The 25,845-nt window shown below is 43.2% G+C and overlaps 1 protein-coding gene across 7 annotated transcripts in view; it reads right to left on the bottom strand.

Annotated features, from left to right (window-relative positions):
* Positions 1 to 25,845, bottom strand: part of stim1a (stromal interaction molecule 1a) — a 46,888-nt gene that overhangs the window by 7,942 nt on the left and 13,101 nt on the right. For all 7 annotated transcript variants that reach the window (XM_048981607.1, XM_048981612.1, XM_048981610.1 and 4 more), the window contains exons 5-12: positions 19,661 to 19,775; positions 16,419 to 16,530; positions 13,588 to 13,703; positions 9,423 to 9,600; positions 5,388 to 5,565; positions 2,706 to 2,873; positions 2,516 to 2,616; positions 2,179 to 2,411 (exon numbers count right to left, since the gene is read on the bottom strand). In XM_048981607.1, coding sequence (XP_048837564.1) covers positions 2,179 to 2,411; positions 2,516 to 2,616; positions 2,706 to 2,873; positions 5,388 to 5,565; positions 9,423 to 9,600; positions 13,588 to 13,703; positions 16,419 to 16,530; positions 19,661 to 19,775 — 1,201 coding nt within the window. The remainder of the gene's footprint in view (positions 1 to 2,178; positions 2,412 to 2,515; positions 2,617 to 2,705; positions 2,874 to 5,387; positions 5,566 to 9,422; positions 9,601 to 13,587; positions 13,704 to 16,418; positions 16,531 to 19,660; positions 19,776 to 25,845) is intronic.

Here is a 25,845-nt window from a genome sequence, read left to right as displayed (position 1 = left end):
AGTGCTGAACTTTCTCCATTTATAGACAATTTGCCTTACCGTGGACTGATGAACATCAAAGCTTTGAGATACTTTTATAACCCTTTCCAGCTTTATGCAAGTCAACAATTCTCAATCATAGGTCTTCTGAGAGGTCTTTTGTGCGAGGCATCGGTCACATCAGGCAATGCTTCTTGAGAAAAGCAAACTCAAACTGATGTGTGTTTTTATAGGGCAGCTTTAACCAACACCTCCAATCTCATGCAGGTTGGCCGACTCCTGACTCCAATTAGCTCTTAGAGTTGTCATTAGCCTAGGGGTTCACATACGTTTTCCACCAGCACTGTGAATGTTTACATGGTGTGTTCAATAAAAACATAACATAATTATTTGTGTGGTATTAATTTAAGCAGACTGTGTTTGTCTATTGTTGTGACTTAGAGGAAGATCAGACCACATTTTATGATCAATTTCTGCAGAAATCCATGTAATTCCAAAGGGTTCACATACGTTTTCTTGCGACTGTATTTGTTTTAGCATTACACTCATCTTTATTTTAATGTACTTTGTAAATATGTCAGATTTATGTGAAGCTTGTAATTTGACATGAAAGTATATACATTGCAAAATGCAGTTTTACACTTGCAGAAACATTATAAAAGTACATAGTAAGCAATGTTGGAAGTTTGTTCTGATCACCAAAGTCTTGGCTACATGAAGATGACTAAATGGTATAGTTACAACATTGTTGGATAAATAAATAAGAAAAATCGAACTCATGTCACTATTTCTGGACTCCTTTCATTGAATATATAGCAACTTTCATGTGTGTGCATGAGCCATTCACACCTGGGCACATCCCCCCCCCCCCCCCCCCCCTACTCTTTTATGGCGCTGATGGGAATGTAGCTGGACCGCGCTTCACCATTGCGACGTTCATCAAATTATCATGTGAATGCGACTTGAATATGCGTTAATGCAGCTATTTATAATGCGAATAGCGATCTTCAGGTGAGGGCAGCACTACACGACCCTGATGCAGGTAAAACAAAGTAAGGTGATATGGTTTACTTCTTTGCTGATTTAACCTAATTTTAAAAGTTTTAATACTTTTGACAATGGACGTTTTGAAAAGACGCCAGATTGCGGATTTAGTCTGTTTTTTTATGTTTCTACAATATGAATTCAGCAAATTATGAACTGAAATAAACGAGAAGGATACGCGGCACAAGTGATGTGATGAACTCACTGTTGACTTGAGTGCTTTGGAGCTCATTAAACGTGATTTATTGTCTGTCTTTCAAGACACCTAATCTTTAGCTAAACAGGCCAATCCTCTTGCCTGTTAAGCAGCTGGTAATTGTGCCAATGAGGTGTTGAATCCCCAGTCCTGACATCTGGATTGCAGAAGCATTGAGAAAAATGTAATCTTATATCTACATCCTCTAGTTTTATGCAGCCAACATTCCTAATATTACAGGGAAACAGAGCTAATGAAATCAGGCTATTTGGCAGATAAAGTCCATTTACGTCATCTTGCATTTCAAATGCAACAAAATACAAATGAAGTGACCAATCTTGCTCTTTTGGATATATTAATTGAAATCACTGTACCTCCAATACAGTAATATCTGGAACATAATTCCAAAAATCCAGCAAAAGAATTTACTCAGCGAGTTTCTATTTGTGGCTTGGTGTTCTTGGCCCACTTGATTGATACGATACAGAAATCTAACATGAGGAAATATGTTCTCTTCCTGATACAAAAACAAATTGTTAAAATATCAAAGGCTTATGGTGTCAGCTGCATGGATGTACTTTGATACCATACATCTAAACAGACATGGTGCTTAAATTTTGGTGCATTGAACAATGCAGCTGACAAGGAACATGCTCAAGAAACGGACACACAGACACACGCAAACGCACCCCACCGCCAAAGAGAACAAGTATGTGAGAGGAGATGCTAAAATCTTCTCCGGAAACTTTATGATCAACCTTGAACATAAAAATTTATAGACTTGCAGGGAGGAAAATCGGAGACTTTTGTAATGAATTCTTTGATGTTTTCTTCTCAAAACATGAAAGGAATTGCTGTCCTTGGGACCCCGAGCGAGAAAGATCTGTGTAGTTTCTCATGAAAACTGATGTCATCAACAGGAAAGAATCCACTGGTAGCAGCTTGCATTGGGTACTTACACTGTAGTGCCCCAGGAGACATGATGTCCTCATCCATATCGTCCATGTCGTCGGACATGATGAAATGCTGAGGTGTAGCCCGGCCGCCCACAAAGCTGGGGTCCAGGTTGAGGGCCGAAGCTAAGGACGGCAGCCCCGGGTTGTTGACTAGGGTGAAGCCAGTCAGGACCTCTATTTGCTGCCAGCGGTGCAGTCGTTCACGGAGGGCAGCCGTGACCTCGCCCAGAGCCTGCCTGAAGGGGGGGGGGTTACATACAGGAACAGCAGGAAAGAACAAGACAGGCCCCACTTTAAAAAAATCCCAAAAGTGTGTATGAATTAGGAGAGGGAGACTCACTTGGCTGCCAGAATCTTGTGGTCCACATCATCCAACGAGGAACTGTGTGCCACGTGAAAGGTACCAAACAGAGTGTTCCTCTTCTTCTTGATCTTTTCCGCCTTGGGAGAAGATACTCATCCATTGGACAGCCTCAAACACAGGTCATCTACAGCCCCCCGCCCCCCCCCCGCCTCCCGAAGCCACTCACCCCCTCCTTGGCCACCATCAGTTGCCTCTCGGCGTTCTGCTTCTTGATGTTGTAGTATTGCACCTCCACCTCGTGCGTAAGCTGCAGCCACTTCTGCAAAGGCTCAGGTGCTGACCAACTGCTTCGGGACTCCAGCTCCTTCTCGGCCTTCTTCAGAGCCATGCGTACCTGTAGGACACACACACACACACACACACACACACACACAGTAAAACAGATTAGGTATCTGTATTGTCACGATCGGCGAGGAAGCGGGTGAACGCGCTGGCAGGCGAGCAGGAAGGAAGCAGGCGAGCAGGCGTAAGCAGGGTGAACGGAGATTTATTATAATTACGTGGACTGGGGAACATGGCACGCCAACAGACATCACGTAACATCAATGACGGACGAAGGACTAAGGTAAGACACGGACTGAAATACACTGGACTGATTGAAAAGAAGCAGACACAGCTGTGTACAATCGGGAAAGAACACGTGGGAAATCCGGGGGCGTGGCACACAGGAGGAGCGGACGAGCCGGGCATGACATGTATCTCTATGGGGACTCCTCTAACCCCTACCCAGCCCTAACTTTAACCATAAATCCAGGTGGGCACTGGAAAAATGTCCCCACAAGGTCAAAATAGCAGGTTTATATCACGTTACAAATACATGCAGACGCAAAGAGGGCTTAAAGAATGTGCCGAGACCAAAAGTAACTTGGCAAACGAATACTGTTGCAGCTGTCCATTAAGAACACATTAAAATGATTATCATGAAGATTACAAGGAACGGCAATCAGAACACGAACATCAACTTTCAGAAGTTTCAAAACAATTACTAGCTGTACGGCATGGAAGTGGACTAAACGCTGCGTAGGCTAACAGGAACATTCATTATTAGTTTGCTCTAATAATAACTTCCAATATGGGAATTACTAAATAAGGTAAGTATGACTGCTGCAATGCTGGAGAAAGACTAGTTCTTCTACCTTTCTGATGAGCAAGAGCTACTTTACTAGTTCAAAGCAACACAAATTCTAAGTATAGAATTAAAAAAAAGTTCTAAAATAATTGAGATATGGGGAACGCAAGTTTAAAAAAAGGTGAAAAAGCAGAAGTGACACAGCATCCTTTACTTCCAGCAAACCTAAGATTCAAAATATAATTTCATAACATTTTATAGCTTATTTACATTTATATGCTTTTAGCAGGTAATTCAGTCGAAAGCAATGCGAGGCTAATAGTACATTACAAGCATCAAGCAGTGAACTAGATATAAGTGTAGCTCGGCTGAGCTTCCATTTTATTATATAATCTAATTTCACTTTAGTTTTGCCCATATAAACCCAGTCTATCTTTGGGTTTAGACTCTGTGTTGAGTCCAGGTGCCAGATTCTGTGTAGGTTTAATTTCAGTGTTGGGCTCAGACGGCAGTCTCAGTGTACGTTTAGTCTCAGTGTACGTTTAGTCTCAGTGTACGTTTAGTCTCAGTGTACGTTTAGTCTCAGTGTACGTTTAGTCTCAGTGTACGTTTAGTCTCAGTGTACGTTTAGTCTCAGTGTAGGATGCAGGAACCCAGGCTCAGTACAAGTGTAGCTCCAGTGTTTGAAGGAGAAACAAACCATACTCACCCCAGTAGTCCTGCACAGACTTTCACCTCTAAAAGAGTGACAAGCCAAACCGTGACACAGTGCTACTTTCCATTTTTGATGAATATTTGAGAAACATGACCTCTTAAGACAGTATGTCATCATTTATAAATGAAGTTATTGTGGCACTGACACTGAAGCTATACACCCAGAAGATAAAACCATCCTTCAAACTGAATGGCAAAACGAAACTCAAGGCACAACCCTGAGCACCGTTTTTAGTACAAGGCCGTAGGTGGGGAGATAAAGACCAGGGGACACAGATGCCGGAATTCAATAGACATACTTGGCCTAGTCTATATGCCGCAGACGGAAACGCATAGAGCTGCACCTCGTCAATGAGATCCAAAAGTGGAGCTCTCCCTGCTCATCAAGGTTGGAAGAATGACGTCTTACCTTATGTGACCCCCCCCCCCCCGAAACCATGGAATCCCCCCAAAAAAAAAACAGCCAGACACTTTGCACAGGATTCTAATTACAGAACAGCTGTTCCCAAAACCAAGTATAAGCAGAGGATGTGGGCAGAGCTACAGCATGATGGAATGGAGGATGTCGGGCATTGAGCGGAGTTTACAAACCACACTTCACTTCTGTTATGAGGATGTCGACATGAAGTCCAATCCCTCACAGGACAGAGTAGATGCTCACTGCTCCTTCGCCGCCTCAGACATGACACCCATTTAGCTACATTATTTCCCAGCTCACCTCATCCGAGCCCCATTCACATAACATAGGAACGCTGCTGCGATCTGTTGGCTGATAAGGATGCACGTCACCCATGTCAGTCCATGGGGTGCCAGACCCTCGCTCCGGCCTTCGGGCTCTTCCTGCTCGGTCCCAAAGGGTGTGAATGAGCAGGAGCTACTGATACTGGTGGCAACTCTTTGGATAAGTAGATAAGCAGATCCTCCTCCTTGAGATTTTACACAAGGGTCATTGTACTGTGTTCTCCAGGGTCGTTTTCGTCCTGCTCATAGTATTCACGTTCCGCATTCCGCGTGCTGTCCATCAGCCACATCCCCCAAAAACCTCCCACTACGACCACGTGGTACCTGATCGAGCTCCTCCTCGGCGTACTTCTGCCGGCTCAGTTCGTTTTCGGTGCCTTCGCGTAGCTCCTTCAGCCGCTGAGCTTCCTGCTTGGCTGCGTTGATCTCATCTCGTAGCTTCTGCTCCAGGTTGACCTTCTCTACCTCTACAGTGCGGTGCTCCTCTTGTGCTATCTGCAGCCTTGGCACAAGACAGAGAGAAATAAAACATATCCTATAAAAAAAGGCAACCCCAGGCAGGAGAGGGCACAAGCAAGGTGTACACTCTGGATGGGATGGTAGACCAAGAAGCTCATAGAGTACAAAATAATTTGCTTAACTTAACTTGTCCCAAAATATCAAGATCCTTTTCTACATTCATACCCATTTGGTACTATTACGGTCTACATGACAATTTATTTGCAGCACATAATCTGAACACAATAGCTTCTTGCACCAGTGAAGACGATCTACTACTGACACCCACCAAGTTAAGACAATCAGGTTTCCAGTGCTAAGACGCCAAATGTCGATTGCTTTTACATACAATAAAATGTACAGGCATTCTAAAGAAAAACACAGTGGCCATGAAGAGAACATTCCAGAATGGAGGAAATGCATGCTGCAGATCAGAACTCCCACATAGTACATCACTCTACTATTATGGGTGGATGAGCATGATAAGGAGATAAGTGTACACTTCACTGGGTGGGGGCATGTAATGAGGAACACAGTAGTCCAGACTAAGAAGAAAGTCACCTGGAAGGAGCCCTATGTAAAAGACATTATAATTGAATATAAAGGTGTGTAATTACAGGATGAAATCTTCCACGCAGCTATGACAAAGGCACAGTTTAGAGACAAAAGCCATCATCTTGGTTTACAGGAGTAACCATGGTCACCCATGACAAACTGTTCCCTCAGGAAGAGTGCAGGTACCCAGAATATCTTTATCTAAATGGAACGGGGTTCCACTGACAGGAACTTTACTTACTGAGGGAACAGCGGAAAAGCCCTAAAACAAGCCAATCCAAGAGAGCTGTGGGGAATTCAGGACAAAGCAGAGGAGGTTTTTTATTTCAACTTTCTAAACTTTGTAAATGACAATGAACTTCCCAAAACTCCACTTACTAGTAGCAGTCCGTATAATTTCACTTGCCACTAGGTTTCCAGCAGAAGTTTTCAAACAAGAGCCCGTGATGAGTGCAGCAGAGGGGCACAGAAAGGTGACACCAGGACGGACACCCCCCCCCCCCCCCCACACACACACACGCACACAGCCCTGACCTCTGCCACCCAGTAAGTGGAGATGCCAAGGAGTTTTCTTAGAAGGCTTACAGCTCCCCAGGCATGACAACAACCAAGGCAGAACTTCAACTGCATTACCACCGTTCAGACTTTTACCACCGTAAACTCTTGCAGCAATGTTACTGCCAATGCTAGATATTAACCTCCCCAGTCGTTCGCCACCCTGGTAAACCCACCGTGGACTTTTTTCTGCCTTACTCCTGTGTTATCAAAGTTGTATTACATTGCAAACTACGCCATCCCATTTGTCCTGCTATTGGCAACAGCAGGCTAGGTGAAATAAGAAATTTAGAATTTTTCCCATTTTACAAAATAATAAAACCACACTTACAAATCTTTGTGTTCTGCAGGCAAGTTATCGCCCCTGTAGGGTGACTGCCTCCCCACGCCCTGAAATTCTCTTCACCATGCAAATCTAGTCATTTAATTTTTTTTTTATTCTACAAACTGCGTAAATGTCTGATAGAGCAATTAGCGTGAGAATATCGTGAATCAGGGAGAGATTCTGTTTCGTTGCACCGCCGAGGCCAAACGAAGGTTTTCTGAGCATCATTTTCAGCTGCTTAAACAGAAACGAAGAATATTTGGCTTCACTTGAACAGCAACTTAAATTCAGCAATAAGAAAACATCTAGATTTAAACGGAGGACGAAAACAAAGGTAATGAATGAGAAGACGGAGCAATTTTTTATTCTGCTGGGATTCATTTCTGGCGTGGTGCCGTGGAGCATTCGCAAGGCTGCATGGGGCGATTAAACTCCTGCGCAGCACAGCTGACTGACAGCCCCGGTGGCAAACATGTGTCACCCACTCGCGAGCGGATTGCCTTGCTGGGAAGGGCGAGGCTAAACATTAGCAACAGACTAACCGTGAGTATCACATTTAAACGCCTGATGCTTCTTTCCCTACGATTCAGGGCAATTTATATTCCAAACAGATACGCATACCGTTATTTTAGCATTCTATCAGAAAAACATGTTTTTGGTCATATCATTAAACATCTCATGAAACGCAGCAAATGACTATTAGACTGTTGAAACTTTTACCATAAACAGGGTGTCATAATTAGACATGCTACATCTATACATGGGTGTTACTCTTGTGGGGCAACATTCTTTTCTTTACAAACTGCGGTGTAACATGCAACAAGTTGCTTCATCTTTGACACCACCTTGGCGTCAATAGAAAAATAAACCACAAAACCACAACTCAACAAACATGAACCGCAGCTCTGCCAGCATGCCGTTCCCAGACCTGCCTTAGCCTAATCCTTCCCTGGTCCTTTCTGCCAGGAGTAGCTAAAAGAAGATGACTCTGCTAAAGGGGCCACTTGAACTGGACATGGGATCTGCCTGAAGGCTCAGCCAAGCAGCAGCTGAACCCTGAGCTCCGGGGACCAGGAGGATGGCAGCACTCGACATGCCGAGTGACAGCCCCATGCCATGTGCAGTCACCACAGCAACAGTGACGTCCTGCGCATGGGCAGCCCGCCGGCTTCCTTCCTACACCTACAGAAACAGAAAAGGTTTCCTGTTTACTAGCAAAGCACTTAGTTCCACCTGGCGAGTGCCTTCAAACAACATGGGAAAGTTTCGAGTAATTAACCAATCATCATCGGGAGGATGACGCATCAAACAACAAGTCTCCCTCGCCAGCTGAATGAGTAGAGTCAACCAGAAGTATATCTGAATTTCCCCATCCCAGTGGCTAACAAATAAAAAGCAAGCTAAAGGAAGCTAAAAGAAAAAATTTTGGCAAGTAAAGGAAGCACTGGTGAAACTTCAAAGGAAGCAGAACCGAGTCCCACTGGCCAGTAAAAGGAAATGTGGTCCAGGTGGATACCAGCACCAAAAACCCACAGCTGGCCCTCCTTTCCACAAAGAAGGCCACAAGACGGGCCCCAGCAGCTGCCGGGGGTAGGCGTGAGGAACCCGTGCGAGCGCCCACACCTAGACTGCTCCCGCGCGGCACAGAGAAGGGGAATTATCTAGAGCAAGACACACAGACTTTCAGCTGGAAAACACAGGAACTCCACTGCGGTGTCCATGCATGAAGTATGAAGGGACCCCCAATCCGTGTCTCCTCTGGTTTGTTGCATAATGCTATTAACACGCTCCTAAAAATAAGGAATGAACCTCATTGTTCGCCGCAATCAGATCAGATTTAAACAGCGAACGATCTCCTTCATTTCTTCTCCATTTAAGGTATCGTGGCGAGCCGAATCGGTCAGACGACCCCCACAGAAACCCAGGGCTGCGATCAGCATTCTAAGCCTCCCGCTACACGGCAATCTGCCTGTGGCATGAGGCTCTCACATCTGCCGCTCTTTGTTGTTCTGGCCCCCATGGCAACCAGGCTCCCACACCACCTTGCACAGAGATGTGGAAGTAGCTTAACTAAAAACTGCATACAGAAAGAATGTGACAGAAATGAATTCATGAAATGTCTGTTAACAGCACAGGGTTCAGCAAAGGTAAGATCATACTCAGGTGGATGATGCTTTGAGATCTATCAAGTGCAGTTATTCATGAAACATGACATTTCTCCAGTATACTGACCATAAGTTATTTCCATTATTAAATTTACAAGACAGTAAACCTACCTGTAATTGGACCTTAACTGAACTGAAAATTAATAGAACATAAATGCCCAGAACTTACCGAACCTGGACTGCAAAGGCGATGTCAATGGAGAGCCCAACAACCACCCACTTGAAACCTTCCCAATCCAATGAGCAGGTCTGCAAACTCACTTCTGCTGCAGGTCATGTAGGCTCTGCTCAGCCCGTTGCAGGCCCTCCAGATCCTTCATCATCTTGCTCATGTGGTCCCTGGAGTAGCGGTTCTGGATGTAGGCGAACCAGCAGCCGCCCATGCCAATCACAATAGACACCACTAGCATGAAGTCTTTCAGATGGCTATGTCTGTTCACTGTAAGAGAAGGGGGGGGGGGGGGGGGGGGGATGGCACCTCATTAAGAGGGCTTTGTTACAGGACAGGTCTCTCCCTGTCACAGCCAATAATGAACCAGGAAATAGAATTTGGTTTTATAAAAGCTATTGGAGAAAAGCTATGCAGTTAAAAAGGTGATAAAGTCTTGGATTTACATTCTTGTGCAAAACAAAGTTAACTATTATCCTACAATACTAAAGGATAAAATACATCAATAGATGACCAGGAAGAGGCTGGTGCTTCACTGACCACAAAAAAAACAACACCGTACACTTTGCATAGCGAGTCAGGAAATGACGCCGAAATAAAACCAAGGACAAATCACCCATCACCGAGGGCAGCCAAGTGAGGCATTTCCGTCGCGGGCAGGGAGCACAGCATAACACAATAGCTAAAGCCAGATTAGCGGATTATTTCCATTTGCTAAAGGCCCACTTGTGGGTGACTGGGCACGGAAGCAATGAAGATCAGGAGAGTCGACATTTATGACCAAACCCTAGAGCTCCACATCTGCTGCCCTACACAACTCCTTTGACAGAGAACACGCACCAAGCAGGACCGGCCAAACAGAGACGTAAACACACACATGCTTACGTCTCCCAAAATATAAGCCTCACACTACTAACTAGCCACTTTCATCTCTTTCTACTACAGCCTATTTCCGCAGCGTCAGGGGATGCCTCCCTAGTGGCGACTGTCACGGAATCATATTGCAGCACTCAGACAACCAGACAGCTCTTGATTTATACTGCTATCAAGTCATTCTCGCCCCCAATTTAAACATCGCAATCTTGTGAAGTGTATTTTTCCACATAAACATCTCCATTCTGTCATCTAAAGGGCATCTAGCATAAGTATCACCATCATCCTCACCCCACTTTGTTTGTTCACCAATGTGGAAGAAAAATTGGAAGCAACCTCTCCAACAGCTCCTAGTTAAGCTACTTAGAATACAACTCCGGACCTCGCAGTTGGTGGCAGAGTTTTCTCCTTTATTCAGCAATCCTGCATAGAACTCCGTCCACACTCTGGTACCAGGTACCCCAAGCACAAAGAGCAACCCACTGATAAACCTGCTGAAGATCCAGGGACCAGTAAGGACTTAAAAGTCCTGATGTGTTTGTCGATAACTTGTGACCAAACAAAACAAACGTAATTCTCCACCTCTATTGGTCTACCTTAATATCAGGGTAACATTCGCTCATTTGGCCAAAACATACTATTTTTCTCTGCTGTTAGACTTGGATATGGTGTGGATATGGATATATTATACTATGAATATATTGATACACAGCTACGGATACATGATCCTACTTAATCCGACTTATGCGTCTGAGCTACCGTATAACATATTTCGGGTAACATACTGCGACTACTCTAGATCTATGATATTCTGTACTCCCTTAACCAGTTGAGACTGTTTCGATTCCCTTCCTTTCCCTTCCTGCAGGTGCTCTCCCACTACCCCGGCTGCCTGTCTCTCCAAGGTATTCAGGGCCTATGAAAGTGACTATATGTGCAGACTGCCGTGACGCAAGGACCGACAGTATTCAAAACAATATCTACAAGGTCTACCGATTTTCAATCTTCTTTCCACACGAAAGGCCCGCTTCTCCGCGTTATTTGAGCACTCAAAACAGGCCGTTTATGAAAGAGATGGAGCTTCGTATATTTACAGTACCGGCTTGAGTGGTGAAGCGAAAGGTAAAGGAAGCTGTGGCAATAAGGAAAGGCAGAAGTCATTCATTTTCCTCCAGGACATTGCTCTGCATGTGCCTGCTGCTAAAACCTAATTTCCTGCTCACTGTTTCAGGCTTAAAGCTAGACATTCAACCCCTTCTGCCCCCAAATACAATGGTACGCCACCAAAACAAGCTTCATATTTTAATGATGGATAGTGGTACGGATGCATCCTGTTAACGAACATGTCGCACACTCTACCTGGGATCTGTAATCCTTCATACAGCCCTAAGGAGCAGAGCGCGAGCCAGGCATCCATCACTGTGATATTTACCAGGCGAGCTCTCGGCAACCGGCCACTCGGATAGAGGGCGCTGGGCCTCCGCAGCTACTCCTGCACCAAAGCCACCGGAAAACCAGACGCGGCATTCCTATTTGTAAACAAAAGGCCTCGCCAACTGAGCCAAGGTGAAAGGAAGAGGGGACACTGGTGTTAATTAAGAGAGACCAACTGACGGCTCACACAATTCCCTGCGTATAAGTGCTGCATCAGGAAGTTGTCTGCGGTAGACAGGATGTCAAAGCGGACATGCCTTACGACTAATTACACTATCACCGGCTTATCAGCAATTTGACTAATTATGCAGCCAGCAACAGGGGTCCTTCAACTTTTGACGTTACCCTTGGGATAGCGGGGAGGCTCTGCCGGCAGTCCCCATTTCGATATCACGTCTTATTCATGGTGCCCAGAACAGCTGCTGCAGTTAGCCAGCCCATCCCTGTCTGTGTCAGTTGGAAGTCCATAGCCTCTCGCTAATGCTGTCACTTGCAGACTGCCCCCCCCACTCCCTGGACACTCTTGGATGAGCCCCCCCCCCCCCACCCCACCCCACCATTGTGGGGGTAACCAGCTGGTACACTTCAGCCAGCGGGAAATGAACAAAGCAGGCTCCTGTCATTCTGCTCCTTTCATCTCTTCCATACAGTCTCCCCCCTCAAAGTCACTTCTCTTCCCCTTTAATCTTTTGTGTTTATCAGTTAATCTTCTACTTTATTTGTAGCTCTCACTTTAAATACATCTATTAAACAGGTAAATACTCCTTAGTCTTGAGTTGCATTTGTGCTCTGTAAAATCTCATAGTAATTTCCTCTATAAGGCAGTCTTTCTAACTGATGTATCCCGGTCTGAGCAAAAATCCACAAACTAAAAGCGTGGATATTTACTGGATGATTACGAAATGACTCAGATATCTGGCCTCGATACAGCACGGGGTAATAGCCTGTGGAGCCTCCTCGCCGTTGGGGTGATACTCGTATCACAGAGTCCTGGCATACTGCTTAAGGACAAGCAGGAAATGACAAGACAGAGGCAAGGAGCGGGGAGGGTCTAACCCTCCTGCGAGCGACCTACGACCAAGGCAGGCGGGGGCGGCGGTTTCGGTGCCAGTGAGCCAGTGCAGCGTGCTCTGCATACAGAGACTCCAGCTACAGGCAGTTTCTCCCAGAGAATCTCAGGCACCAGGAGGACCGGCTCGCCTAAACTGGCAACCACTGCTGCACGTCACTCGCTGAATGCATTTCTCTTTTGCTGTTTGCGGATTTCTTTTCTGTATTTACTTTGCCAGTAAAATTGTCAGAAAGAGACAGGAATGAAAATAAAGTCACAAATAAAACAATCTGGCAGATTGGCTTCATCACGGACCGCCGTGCCCCTCCCAGAGACCGCCGCTCCCGTGCTTCCCAGCAGCCTGTCGGAAACATGACCGAGCGCCATGGACAGCGCTGAACTCTAATGACACGTGCCAGTTACATCCTTCCTCTTTCTGTGGCAGGGAGATAACGGGAGTGCTGGTCAAGCACCATCTGCCACGTCCCTGTGCCTCTTTAGCATCTGAGAAACGTATACATGTGAATGAGACGTAAATGAAAGAAAATGAGTGAAACAGAAGCCATGGTACAGCACAGCCCAGTTACCAAAGCCCTTGCAGGGGTGATTCTGGGCTGCCTCCCCACACCCCCAACACATCCTTCTTTCTGGCACTTTTACTGCTTCACATTTTTGCTCCAACACAAACATTAGGATGTTGCTCCCCAACATAAAACAGGAGTGTGCCAGGCTCCGCTAAACTTCCAAACCATCAATAACCGCGGCGTATGAGCACTGCTCCTAAAGGGCAGAGCCGCAGAGACACACACATTTATTCCGGTAGGGGGTGGGAAACACAGTAAAGAAGGTGGCACTTCAACCAGCCCCCCTTTTGGCCCTTGGTATAGCGAGTCACTTACTGAGCGGAGCCCCAAACAGCACAGTGTCTAGAGCCTTCAGCTGCAGCTTCTGAGCGTGCCGGCGGTCCAGGATTTTCAGCACCGACTGGGTCAGGGTTGTATTCTGTGTGGCAAGCCTGTATAAAGAGGAGTACAGTGACTATTTTACTGCAGGGGAACACATGCACGATTGGACTGAAGTTCCAACACTGAGGATTACCTCTTATTTCAGTAACGTCAAATTAATTAATATTTTCCCTTTCAATACCATGAAATAATATCTGTAGTGAAGTCAAGTGTAAAAACACACAAAAAACATCCCTTCTTGCTTAGATTCGAAATACAGCCTCGTCCAGTTGCCCAATATTTAGGTTTCTATAGGTGAAGCCAGCAAAGCTCAGTGGTGTCCAGTTGGAGCTTTATTGACTTATAATCACCTACACTGTTACACTGGTACCGAGGAAAACTGGTTTAAATGAAGTTGGCTTAGAAATCAAGCTTAAAAACTGAACAGGCCTTGATCCCAATAAGATGCATTGATTTGAGATGGAATACAAATGAGATGAGCAACTCATATCAATTTCACCACATATGCAAATTCTTGTTTAACCAAAAAGAATCCAGAGTCCTTCACAGGCAGGTCACGGTCAGGTTGCAGGACATAAACCCCTCATTACAGTCTGAGATGCACTGGAGCATAACTGAAGGACCATGCTCACATTTTCCACATTCAGAGCACTCATGTAATCCATGTGCCTTGGCCTCCCCAGTTACTGCATGACAAGCCAAATAAATAAGCAGCGTGACAGTATTTCACTGGAGAACAACATGGTTATATTCTTCTAACATACTTCCATGTCAATATCTACATACTACACAACAAGGATGGATCAGCATTGGCTCTGTTTGGATGGGATTCATTTTACTTAAGGAGGCTCTGTATGTAGCCAGTTAAGTGATTTGTCTGGCTGATTTGAACAGTTAAAGAGGAGAGGTAGAGGTAAGGAGCATGCACTGATACAGTGCGTTACCACACCCACCACGCGACAAACCACCTCAAGGATGAGAACCTGAGTGAAGCCATGCACCGGGTGATACCTCAGCACCACACCATGGACCAGTGTGACCAGGGTGGCTCTGGAGCTAGGGATCTGTGGCAGCAACTGAATGGTTGCTGGTTCAAATCCTATGAATTCCCAGAGTGATTGTACTCCACTGAGCCCTTGAGCAAGGTCCTTAACCTGTAATTGCTTCGTCTTGGGTATGACGTTATTTTATGACGCAAAAGAAACGTGTAATTTCTCCAAAGGATCAGAGATAGAGGAGATTAACATTATCAGATGTGATTCATTTTATGTCAAAGTTAGCACATCCATAAAGTAAATGAGAAGAGAATTTTCATTTCTGCGTCACCTATCCCATCAACATACTATTCAGATATAGGAACAGAACGTTTTCCTCCCAAACATACAGTAGCTTACAAATTGCTGTTACTCAGTAGTGATGTACTGCTCTACACCTCTGGAAAACTTGACGAGGTCCCCCGGAGAAAACTAATCCCTCTTGTCAAATATTTGAGAACATGTATAAAATCCAAAACAAATCTTAAAACTGGAGTTAGGGGCGGAAGATCCCCGCAAAAATTTGCAAACATCTTGATTCATTATAAAAACTGCAAAATGAATTACTGCGAGAAACATGACATTTCATGGTCACAAAGACAGGTAAGCCAGGGGTTTGGCTGGTTACGGAGACAAAGATTCACAGCATACTCAGCCAAGATCCCACATTTCTCTCAAATTTACCAAAAATAACTTTTAATATTAAAGATAAAGAGCACTCACACTAACAAATATTGAATAACATTAATATTTATACATGATATGGTTTTATGAAATCCAAATCATTTTTAGTATTGTTTATATAGCTATTTTAGGGTCATGCGTTGTTTGCAAGATGAGATTTTTCTAAAAATATTCCCATAATTGTTCATTGCCAACTCCCGAATAAGCAAAACTGCAAATGTCAAATTTGTGAATCCGGAGGGGTGACAGTATTTCTGCAGTATTTCATCTGAAGTTTACCTCCACTGTTTTTTGCATGAGCTCTGCATGTGCTTTCCGAGCCAACCAACCATTTTTGTTCCTGCTCACTGACAGTGTGCCACATTTGTGATAAACCTAAGAAATGTTTTTTACTGGATGGAAATGTTTTGGATTCCACAGAGAAGATATTAAGCAAAAGCAAGTGATTTGTCAGTACCACTTTGGGTTGGTTGGTACCAGTGTAAGAGAATCTGATTATGCTGCTACTAATTACATTTCAGTTATTTAGGTTGTTACATCAGTACATTTAGGTTGTTATGGTTATCTTAAAATGTTCTGGAACTTCATGTTCAGTAGAATTTGTCCTTAATGACATTTTATAAGAATTGCCGGTGTACCAGTAGAGACTTTTTGGTGAGTAAACCAGAGCATGAACTATCGACAAAGTTGTGCATCTTAGTGTCTGCGCTGACATGACAAGAAATTATCGTGATTTTTTAACCTTTATATGCTAATTCGTGCTTCATTTTCGGTATAGAGGGTAAAATGTGTGGTAATTCCATGTTATGTCAGTGCAAATGGTCATAAAATACGTATTGCAACCGATTGCCAGACAGCTGGCCCAACAGACAACTTGGCCCAACAGACTCATTTCCAGTGCATCACAGGGCAATTCAAACGTTCTCTGTCTCTCTCTGTCTCTCTCACACACACACACACAAACACAGTGATTTAGTGACAAAATGCCACCATGAGGAACAGACAGATATTTCCATTAACAGGGTCTCAATAACAAGGGCCTCGTACCTGGGCATGACACTGCCATTGAACTGCATCTTCCGGAAGGTCTCTGCATACTGAGGCAGCTCCACGTAGTTGTTGAGCCAGTCCTCCACATCGTCCATTGTCCAGTTGTACACTGTTGGTGAGGAGAGCACAGGACTCAGTCCCCCAGCATCTCTACATGCTTCACCAAAAATTCCATTACTGGCCATAGGGAAATACCATTTCAGATTGACTCATTGCCCCAAAATCTGCAGGACAAACACTCTACAGTCTCAGGACTAAAAAGGCTGGGATGCTAAAGGATGAAGTAAATAAAAGCATCTCTCAGGTCATCACCTTAAAACAATTAATACTAGGCTGCACGAATTTGGGGAAAAAAAACATGAATTGCAATTTTTTTGCTTAAAATCCAGATGACGATTCTTTTCTAAAATTTAAATATTTATTGCACTAAACTGCAAAATGAAACACAAAATATGATTGTCCCAAAAATATGACTGATCCAGGACCAGCATATCAACTTCTGACAGCAGAAACGAAATGCTCAACTGGCAATTCAATTAGGGCAACCCAAACAGCCATACCAAAGGCTCCAGTTCCAAAAGTGCCACTTAGTATTGAAATGTGATTTTATCGTAATAAATATTAGGGTATTTATGAAATAAAAAAGTTCAGCATAAATTTCTAATAAACCCGTCTAGGATTGATTTAAACAGCAAGGATGAAAATAGCCGTCTTGCAGAAAATATGCAGCACTCATACAAAAGCAGCGGAGGTAAACTTTAAGCTGATTTTTAAACATATACTAGATAATACTGAATAGGAATTATAATTAAAACAGCAAAACTTGATGTTTTTTTTTCTATGACAGACAAAAATGTTTTAGCGAAACCTAAACCCCCTGCTGGGAAATATCCGTACTGAATTGAAGGCAAGAAAAAGCATGATCTTAATCTGACTAGCGATACAAGAATTGGATGTGGATAACATGCGATGTTGGTATTAATATCGCACATGAACTAGCCCTAAAATATACTACAGCCATTTTTTGAATTCGGTACAAAATGCCCGGCCTCGTGTCGTAATTCCATTTGGCACCTGTACCAGTTTTTATGCCAGTGGAAAAGCGACACCGTGAAGTACTGTACCTTCGGTACTTTCTTGAAGTACCAAACCAAAGGTACCTGCTGCAGTGGAAAAGCACCCTTTACAGAGAATGATGGGATGCTTGAGACTCTCTGGGGAAAAGTAGAAGTGCTTGTTTTAATCCAGCTTACATAATACAATTTAGAAATGAGATCGCAGCGGTGTGAATCGAGATCACAGATTTTACGATTAATTGTACAGCCCTAATTTATATATAGGAGTATTTGTACTAATCGCCGAATTCCACAGGCACGGAAGTGTGCAGGGGAATCCTACTTGGAAACATCAGTGACAGCACATTACAAACTCCAGGCAAGGACATCAGCAGGCCATTTCCTCAAGACAAACAGAGAAGGGAAGACCTATCCCAGCAGCCCCTCTGGCAGACATCTGCATGGACTATTGCTGCAGGCTGCCAGTTGCCTGTCCAGACCTCTAATATGACGCTGAGTAAAGGAAGAAAAAACGCAAAATATCCAGTTAAAAAGGTCACACCCTTATGTCAGAAGGACACAGAAATCCATCAGGACTTAAACCCGTCTCCCACAGTAATATCTGCCCTCATCTCTGGCTCTGGTATGATCAAACACCTTCCAGCAGGTCTGCATTACTTCCCCATTCTCCAGGGCTTTGCAAGCTCACAAAAAAATAAAATCTGAAGTCTTTATAACTGCTGAAAACTACAGAAAAGAGAAGCAAATGGGTGGCTGCGACCAGAAGAAACATCTGAAATCCAGGCTCCAAAACATAGATTTGCGTTCTCATTGCGTGCCAGTTATGTTTGGGTAAAATCATACCTTAAGTTATATACTGCATTGACTACTCATCAGTTAAATACTTAGCAATATTCATTGATATTCTGAGAAATCGCAAAGTTTTTGTCAGCATTTATTAAAAAACCCATTAAGAGCCTTCTGTTCTACAAAGCAGGGGATGATTAGATAGTGTTAGCTAGCCAAGATAAACCCTTCTCCCTTATTAGGGGCTACTCCACAAAGCCAGTGCAGGTAGTTAGCCAAAAAAGTTTTATAAGTTTCTATAAAATATGCTGCCAGGTAGCCCGACTGCTGGCCACATAAGAATCCATGGCGCATTGGTCTTTCGGTACGTTGTTCAGATTCCTGTCAAGTCCAGTCGCCTTTAATTTAAACAAATACTTGTTTGTTTTGCAGTGCCCCAGACTAAAATCAGCAATGTTGCAACATGTTTTGCCACTCAGTCCCTCTGAAGGGGCATGCTTTGGTGAGAAAGTCACATCAGTGCATACCCTTCTCAGGAGAAATCCAGGGGTGATCCCCTTCTTAGATTTAGTATGGATATCTCAATGACGCACTAACAGCACATTTTTCCTTTCTCAATAGCCCTGTGACGATATCACACCCAAGAAATCTCTTATTAAGCCTGCGTTCCAGGATCAGATAACAACACTCTCATTGCTGGATCGGATTACAGCAGTCTCATTCCTGGGATTCAGATGTCACACTATTGACTGTCCACTCTGCCCTCATTGTTGGGTTACAATCACACGTTATCTGCACCATTGAAAGGGTTAGTAACCTGTATAGGACTATCAGGAACAAAGCTTTTCACACAGTGAAATTGAGGAGGTGTTGGCAAGACATGGATTTGCCCAGTAACGTATGAATGCGGGTGTCTGCAGGTGATCTGTGTGTGCTATCCAGAGCGATCAATTAGGATTAAAAACATTTTTCAATTAATCCATTCATATTCAAAACAATTATCCTGGTCAGGGTGATGAGGGCCTGGAGATTATCCCAGATGGCACAAGCCCGGGTTCACCTTCTATGGGATACCAGTCTACGGACACACACACACACACGGAAACACACACACGGAAACACACACACACTACTTTTGACAATGCTTTTTATTTGTCAAGAATAAAAGATTCATTGGCAGGGAAGTGCTTTTGTGAAAAAATGTTTGTGCAAGTTCATGAAGGCCAGGAGAATTTCTGAATGACTCCAAATGGATAATTGGGTACTGCTTTAACAGCAACCCAAAAGGTGTTTAAATACAGTGATAATGACCAACCTCCCATTCATCCATATAATGTGCAAAACCTACGGATGTAAAGACAGAAAACAGAGGTATACCTTCAGAGCCCTTCCAAGCTTTCCACAGGTCTTCCACACTGATGAATTGGTCGTCCCCGTGGAAGGTGTTGTGCTTAGCCTTGGGGTCATGATAATTCAGGTCCTCCCTCAGGAACTGTGGTATGTGGATGAGGACGAACAGGAAAGTAACAAAGACAAACAGAGTCAAGTTAAGCAAACATGGGGGGAGGCGGGTTTGCTTCAGTTCTGTGTGTTGAGCTTAAAACGAACAAACACGCTGGCTAAATGACTGAACTCAGACTTGACAGACCTGAGGGGAAGCCAAAGTCTGGGACCTTTAGTTACGGCGGAGTGTTTGCATGTGGATGACAAAGTATCTCCAAGATCACAGAATGAAGGACCAAGCCAAAGCTCACAGAGTCTGACAGACCGCCTCTCTCTCCCTCTCTCTCTCTCGTCAGTTGACTGTCTCTTTTCTCATGCAACACAGACCAGGACAGACTTAACAAGAACTAGCATCACTGATACAGAGCAAAAAAGTTGTTTTCCTAGACGGCAAAAAGAATAAAGGGGTAAACAAAACTGATATTCACTTCCAGTCAGATACTTCACAAGTCATGAACAACAGAAAGGATCAGTTCAGCTATAGAACCAATACAACACAACACAACAAACACACAAACAAAACAAACACAACAAGCCTCACAGGCTTGAGTTCTGTGTATCATTTGTTACAGATTCTGGGTCTTTATTTTACTACCCATAGAAGGGAGTTAGTTGTGTATAAAAAATGCATTTGTGGGCCCCATAAGCTAAGCAACTAATCCAGAAGAAAAAATCCACAATCAGGTTAACATTAAGTGAGTGTTTCACAGAAATATAAACACTTCCTCCCACATGACTTCCTCAAGCATGCTCTGCTCCAGAGTTCCCTGTATTACCAGATTAAAGTCATTCCCTACGCAGATATGACCTGCGAACCGTTCTGCTGTTCAGTACGTCAGATCCCCATTTCACTGCATTTGCTCACATGCCAGCTGTATACTGCAGCTTCCTTCACACCCACCAACATACGAGAAGCTCTGGGGTTGAAAGCAATGATTGTACTCTGCTGCAATTGTGTCACTGGCGATGGGGCTGCTGCATGTGTTCTGCAGACAAAGTATCCTCTGACTGAACGACAGTGAGCTTTCATGCTGAAAACTTCCTACAACATGGATGTTCCAAAAACTGGGGGGGGGGGGGGGGACACAAAAACACAAAATGTAGCTCCCTGGCACTAGGATATATGGGCTGGTGGGGTCTGAAACTGACTAAATCTAGGAAGACAGAGAGACATCCTGCAGAAAATCTTAACAGTGAAGACATTCTCCAATGACTGTCAGGCTTCATGTGCAATTCTTACCTCTAGACAGGATTCTTTCAGTGAAGTTCATTAAACTCATGTTGGACTATTGTCACTAAATCACTCTGTGTGTGTGTAACACTTATTATCCCCTACTTTAACAATATAGCAAGTATGCTCTATAAATGTTATAAATTGTATACAGTTTCTGCTCCTTTGATGCCTTTTAAAAAAATCTCCCAAACGATGCATGTCTGATATGTACTGGGATACATATTAATATTTGTTCCTGCAATTCTCAGATGCATTTGATGTCACTTCCCTAAGTTGTCCCAAGAACTTGTCTTGGCAGATGACAACTGCGACTTGATTTAACAGCTTACATTTGGTACTTTCCTTTAATTGGGCGTGCAAGAAAATGTTTACATCATTACTGAACCAGAATTTAAAAAAAAAAAAAAAAAAAAAACTCTTAAAAGGCCCAGTGTACAAAAAGATGCATTAAAAAGCACTAATCTAGAAATTGATTCATAAAAGTCAAATACCAACATCTGACAGGCTGTGAAGCTGACAGTTTTGGGAGGGAGATATTGACAAATGCTTGGTTATCAAAAATTGTTTTTTTCCCTTTTCGATTGTACAGATTTCATGACATTTTTTTACCAGCCGATTCTACCCAAAGTGACAGGGATTAGAGAACAGGCTCAGACAATCCCTGAAGCAACTGGGGTTAAGAGTTTTGCTCAAGGGCCCAGCAGTGAAATCACTCCACCAGCCATGGGATTTAAATCAGCGACCTTCCGATCACATGCTAACCTGCTGAGCCACACACTGCCAAATTGCAAATTTCACATTTTCTTCAAAGGGCACTTAAGTCACACAAAAACACCACATGTTAAGCTAGTAAGAAGCAGATACGCCTCTCATAGATCATACCTTGTGTCATGCATGATCAACACTGAAATATAGACAAACCAAAAAAAACATATAAAAAAAAAATCAGAATCCAAAGTAATTTCCACGAAGTTCACAGAGCTGTGCATTTTTTTAAACCAGTGTTTCTCAAACCAGTCCTCGGGCAACCCCGGATGGTCCAAGTTCACAATCCCTCCAAACTCTAAGGGAAGTAGTAACATGAAGTATCTCTGGGTCCCTGAGGATTGGTTAGAAAAACACTTTTACACTTTTAATTAACCTTATTAATCAGAGGGGCAAAATCTTGATTACACAGTAGTATCTAAATGCTGTCATTACTGCTATAGTATATACTGTACATTGTTTAGCAGGGCTTTCTGAAATTGATCCAGGTATCAATAAGTACAGGCTCCAGAGCAAGAGGACTCTCACTGTGAACTCATTATCTTCTAGGTCAAGATCCCCTGTGTCGCTAAGGCATGACATTGCCTGCCACAGGTTTTCTGGGTTAATTTAATAACAGGCACAATGGAATGAACCAAGAAGCCCTGGTGAACAGACAGGAAATGGCACACATGCAGTTCTCTCAAGAGCTATAAGAATGACTAAACAGAATTAAACTTGTTAGTCCTCATCTGAGTGAGTATATAAATGTATGTGCCCACCCAATCAACACCATATGTAGCCGTCTAACCAAAAGTAACACAAAACCTACATAAACTAAACAAACTAACTAAACATGTTAAACAGAACAAAGAAAAACAGGAGCACTGATGTCGCAGGCAGAGGCTAATAATAAAAGGTATCTACAGCATATCGCACATCCACCATGAAAAGCTCAAAATATTCTAGAAAAAATTCCATTTGCATGAATAGGTACCGATTCCAAGGTTCAGTTCAACTGTAATACAACAAAGTTCTTAATAGCTAAATTCAAACAAAACGCGAAGAAAATGATTAAAACAAAGTTCAGTTTTCACCAAATCCTACTGCAGCACCTTCAAGGACATAAAATGTACAGTTTTGCAAGCCCGCCTTTCCTGTAATGCTTTTCAGCAAATGAAAACAGCAAGATACTTTAATGCCAAAACGATTCATTCAAGCACAATAATACCATTAACTGGAAATTAGAGCGGCTGTTTGTTCACAGTACACTGAACCGTACTTTCTGGGCTGCTAATCTGTGCCACTGATACAATTAGGACATACTGTTATGTTGTTAAACACAGAGGCTCTCAGCAGGAGAGTGCAGCTGAACATCCACTCCAACTGAGATGACTTGCTAACCTATTCAATGCTGATTCTCCAACTGAAGACTGAAACAGAGGGTTATTTTTGACAAACGGGTCACCTACCGTAGAACATTCGAGAATGGGCTATGGAATGTCACTCAAAAGCTGAAACACATATCTTCCAATTACCTTCAACTGTAGTGCACATGATATAAAATAACACCAGATTTCATCACCTAATGCAGTTTCAGGGAACAGCTTTGGGGAGGTCAAGGTTTGACAGGACTCAAAATAGTTCCCAGGAGCATACAGAGAGCTATTGATCTCATACAAATCCCACTCAGCTCCAAGATGTGACTCACTGAAAGCTGCTTCTGCTTCAGCCACAAATACAAGCTTTGACTCTAATCCCAGGGTTTATTCTTCCTTAAAAACATCCTAAAAACAACAGCCGGGCTTCTTAACCATTCTCTGATTGCCCTTTTGTGTTACAGGTTGAGCATCCAATGCATTTCAAACCATTAAACATGCCACGGTTTTTGACATTTGAGATCAAAGCAATAGTTACATCATTTTGTCTCCCTTGTCACCCCACTACACGTTTTGGGAAACATTCCAGGAGTCATCTGAAATGCCACATATTCAGAGAAACATTATCACAATTACTAGAATCTCTTTATCAAACAATCCATCCATCCATCCATCAATAAAGGAATCCATCCTCATAGCCCTTGTTCAGCTGAGGACCTCGGCAAAGGCTACTACAGAAATACAAATCTCCTCCAAGCCAGTACTGGGTTTAAAAGATGCGCTAAAAAGCCTGGAAAAGTGTGTCTTCAACCACAAAGCGTTGTGGGACTGAAAGAAAAATAGAAAGAGCAAAGCCCACATATTACAGTTTGTCAAAACCTAAAACAATGGCCAGATTAGGGAGTGATTCAAGAATAGAGAATGTCATTTGGAGGCTTGTAGTCACAGCTTGAATCCTACGATCAACCTGGAAAATTGCGTGGGAGTTCTTCACATTAAAAGTGAATGGAATTGCAGTCATCATGGAACTTGAATATCATAAGAGCATGACTGCAATGCAGCAACATCTTAAAAGAAGACATTGATGGACTCACCCACTAATGTGAGGTTAACCGTAGACAGCTAAGTGCTCTTTAGCCTCTGGTGGGGTATACTACAGAGCAAGTTTTACATGGTCATACTTAACGCACTAGTGCTGGGTTAACAAACTCCGATTTACACAGGCACTGTTAAACAGCATTACAAGGGGGGTTATCAACTCAGCACATTAACTCAGAGTTTGTGCGTTCACATAAAAGGGATGGTGATGAAGTTGGTGATTCAAACTAAGAGCTTCCCAGTCTGGTTAAAGGACAAGATTTATGCATGTATTAATCTGAAAGCCTGCCCTTAAAACAGCCTGCAGTAGGTTATGCATGCAGCGTAAACTACCTTGACAATATACCCCATTTAAAAGCGAACTATGATTTGTAGTAGCCAAAACTCAGAAGTCAGCCTCAAGAAATCTGTGTGTGTGGGTTTCTGTTGGATCCCATATACAATCCAAAAGTATTGAACTACACAAATATACAGGTCTGGAAATATACACCAAATTTTTGTTTTACTTATTTCTCAATTTATGGATTATACCTCTGGCTAAAATATGCATTTTTTGCAAACTCCAGCTTTGCTCTTCCCCACTTCTCATTCATAAAGGGCTTCTTCCTTGCTTTAGGGACTTTATAGGACAATCGTGCTTCTAGGAGCCAGTTATGAATTGTCTTAGCAGTGCACATCACACCACTGAAAGCTTCTCATTCTTTTTGAAGGTCACTTGAGGTCATCCACCGATTTATGAGGCACTGCCGGATAAGGTGACAGTCATCTCCAGCATTCGAAAGCTGCTTCTGCCCTCTGTCTGGCTAGTTTTTCGTCATCCCCTGTGTCTTCTGCTTCACCTTATTCTTGTGTATTGCTGTCTTAGAAACTTTGAGCATGGAATATTATTGGGGGCCGATACTGGGCATTTTGCAGATTATCTGTGTTTTATTTTCATGATCAACGTTATTAAGTAATTACAAGGTGCGGTACTCTGGCTCTGCTGCAGTCTCTTCTGTGTCATTTCCAGCTTCATTTAATGTCCCGCCCACAGCAATCTTTGATTGGCTATTGCTCATCTGACATTAGCCAATCAACGCTGAAGCTTTGCTGTCACTCACACCACATTCACACACAAGCACAGTGTGAAACTCCAAGGAGATGAGGGAGTTTCAACTGAGCGTGAACTGTGGCTGAGGATGGACGGTAAAGCAGTGTGTCCCCAAATTAAAACATTACAGTACTACAAACTGAAGCGGCAAAACACCACACAGCTCCTCTGAGCCATTTCCATAATAAAAAGCCTGCCCGCTTTCCCAATTACACCTCTGAAAATGTCCAAATAATGAGCTTTGTTGTGGTGATAATGTGATCCTTTGGAAGCGTAATGCATTCACTAAAGAAAACAGAAACATCCAAGCGAATCTTTAATGAAAAGTTATATCGTTAATTCAGGAACAGAGCACATTTTTTCTTTCGTGAATGCAATACTCTTTTGTATGGGCCAGCAATGACAGTGTTAATAGCGTTATGTAGCAGCGACAGCTAATGTTGCAACAGGAATGTATTTGAGCTTCTACGTTGCTTATCTTACGTTACATTACAGCACTCATATTACATACGAG

This window comes from Brienomyrus brachyistius, chromosome 17, assembly GCF_023856365.1.
Source record: "Brienomyrus brachyistius isolate T26 chromosome 17, BBRACH_0.4, whole genome shotgun sequence".
NCBI classification, from domain to species: Eukaryota; Metazoa; Chordata; class Actinopteri; order Osteoglossiformes; family Mormyridae; genus Brienomyrus; species Brienomyrus brachyistius.
This window is presented reverse-complemented; position numbering and strand designations above follow the sequence as displayed.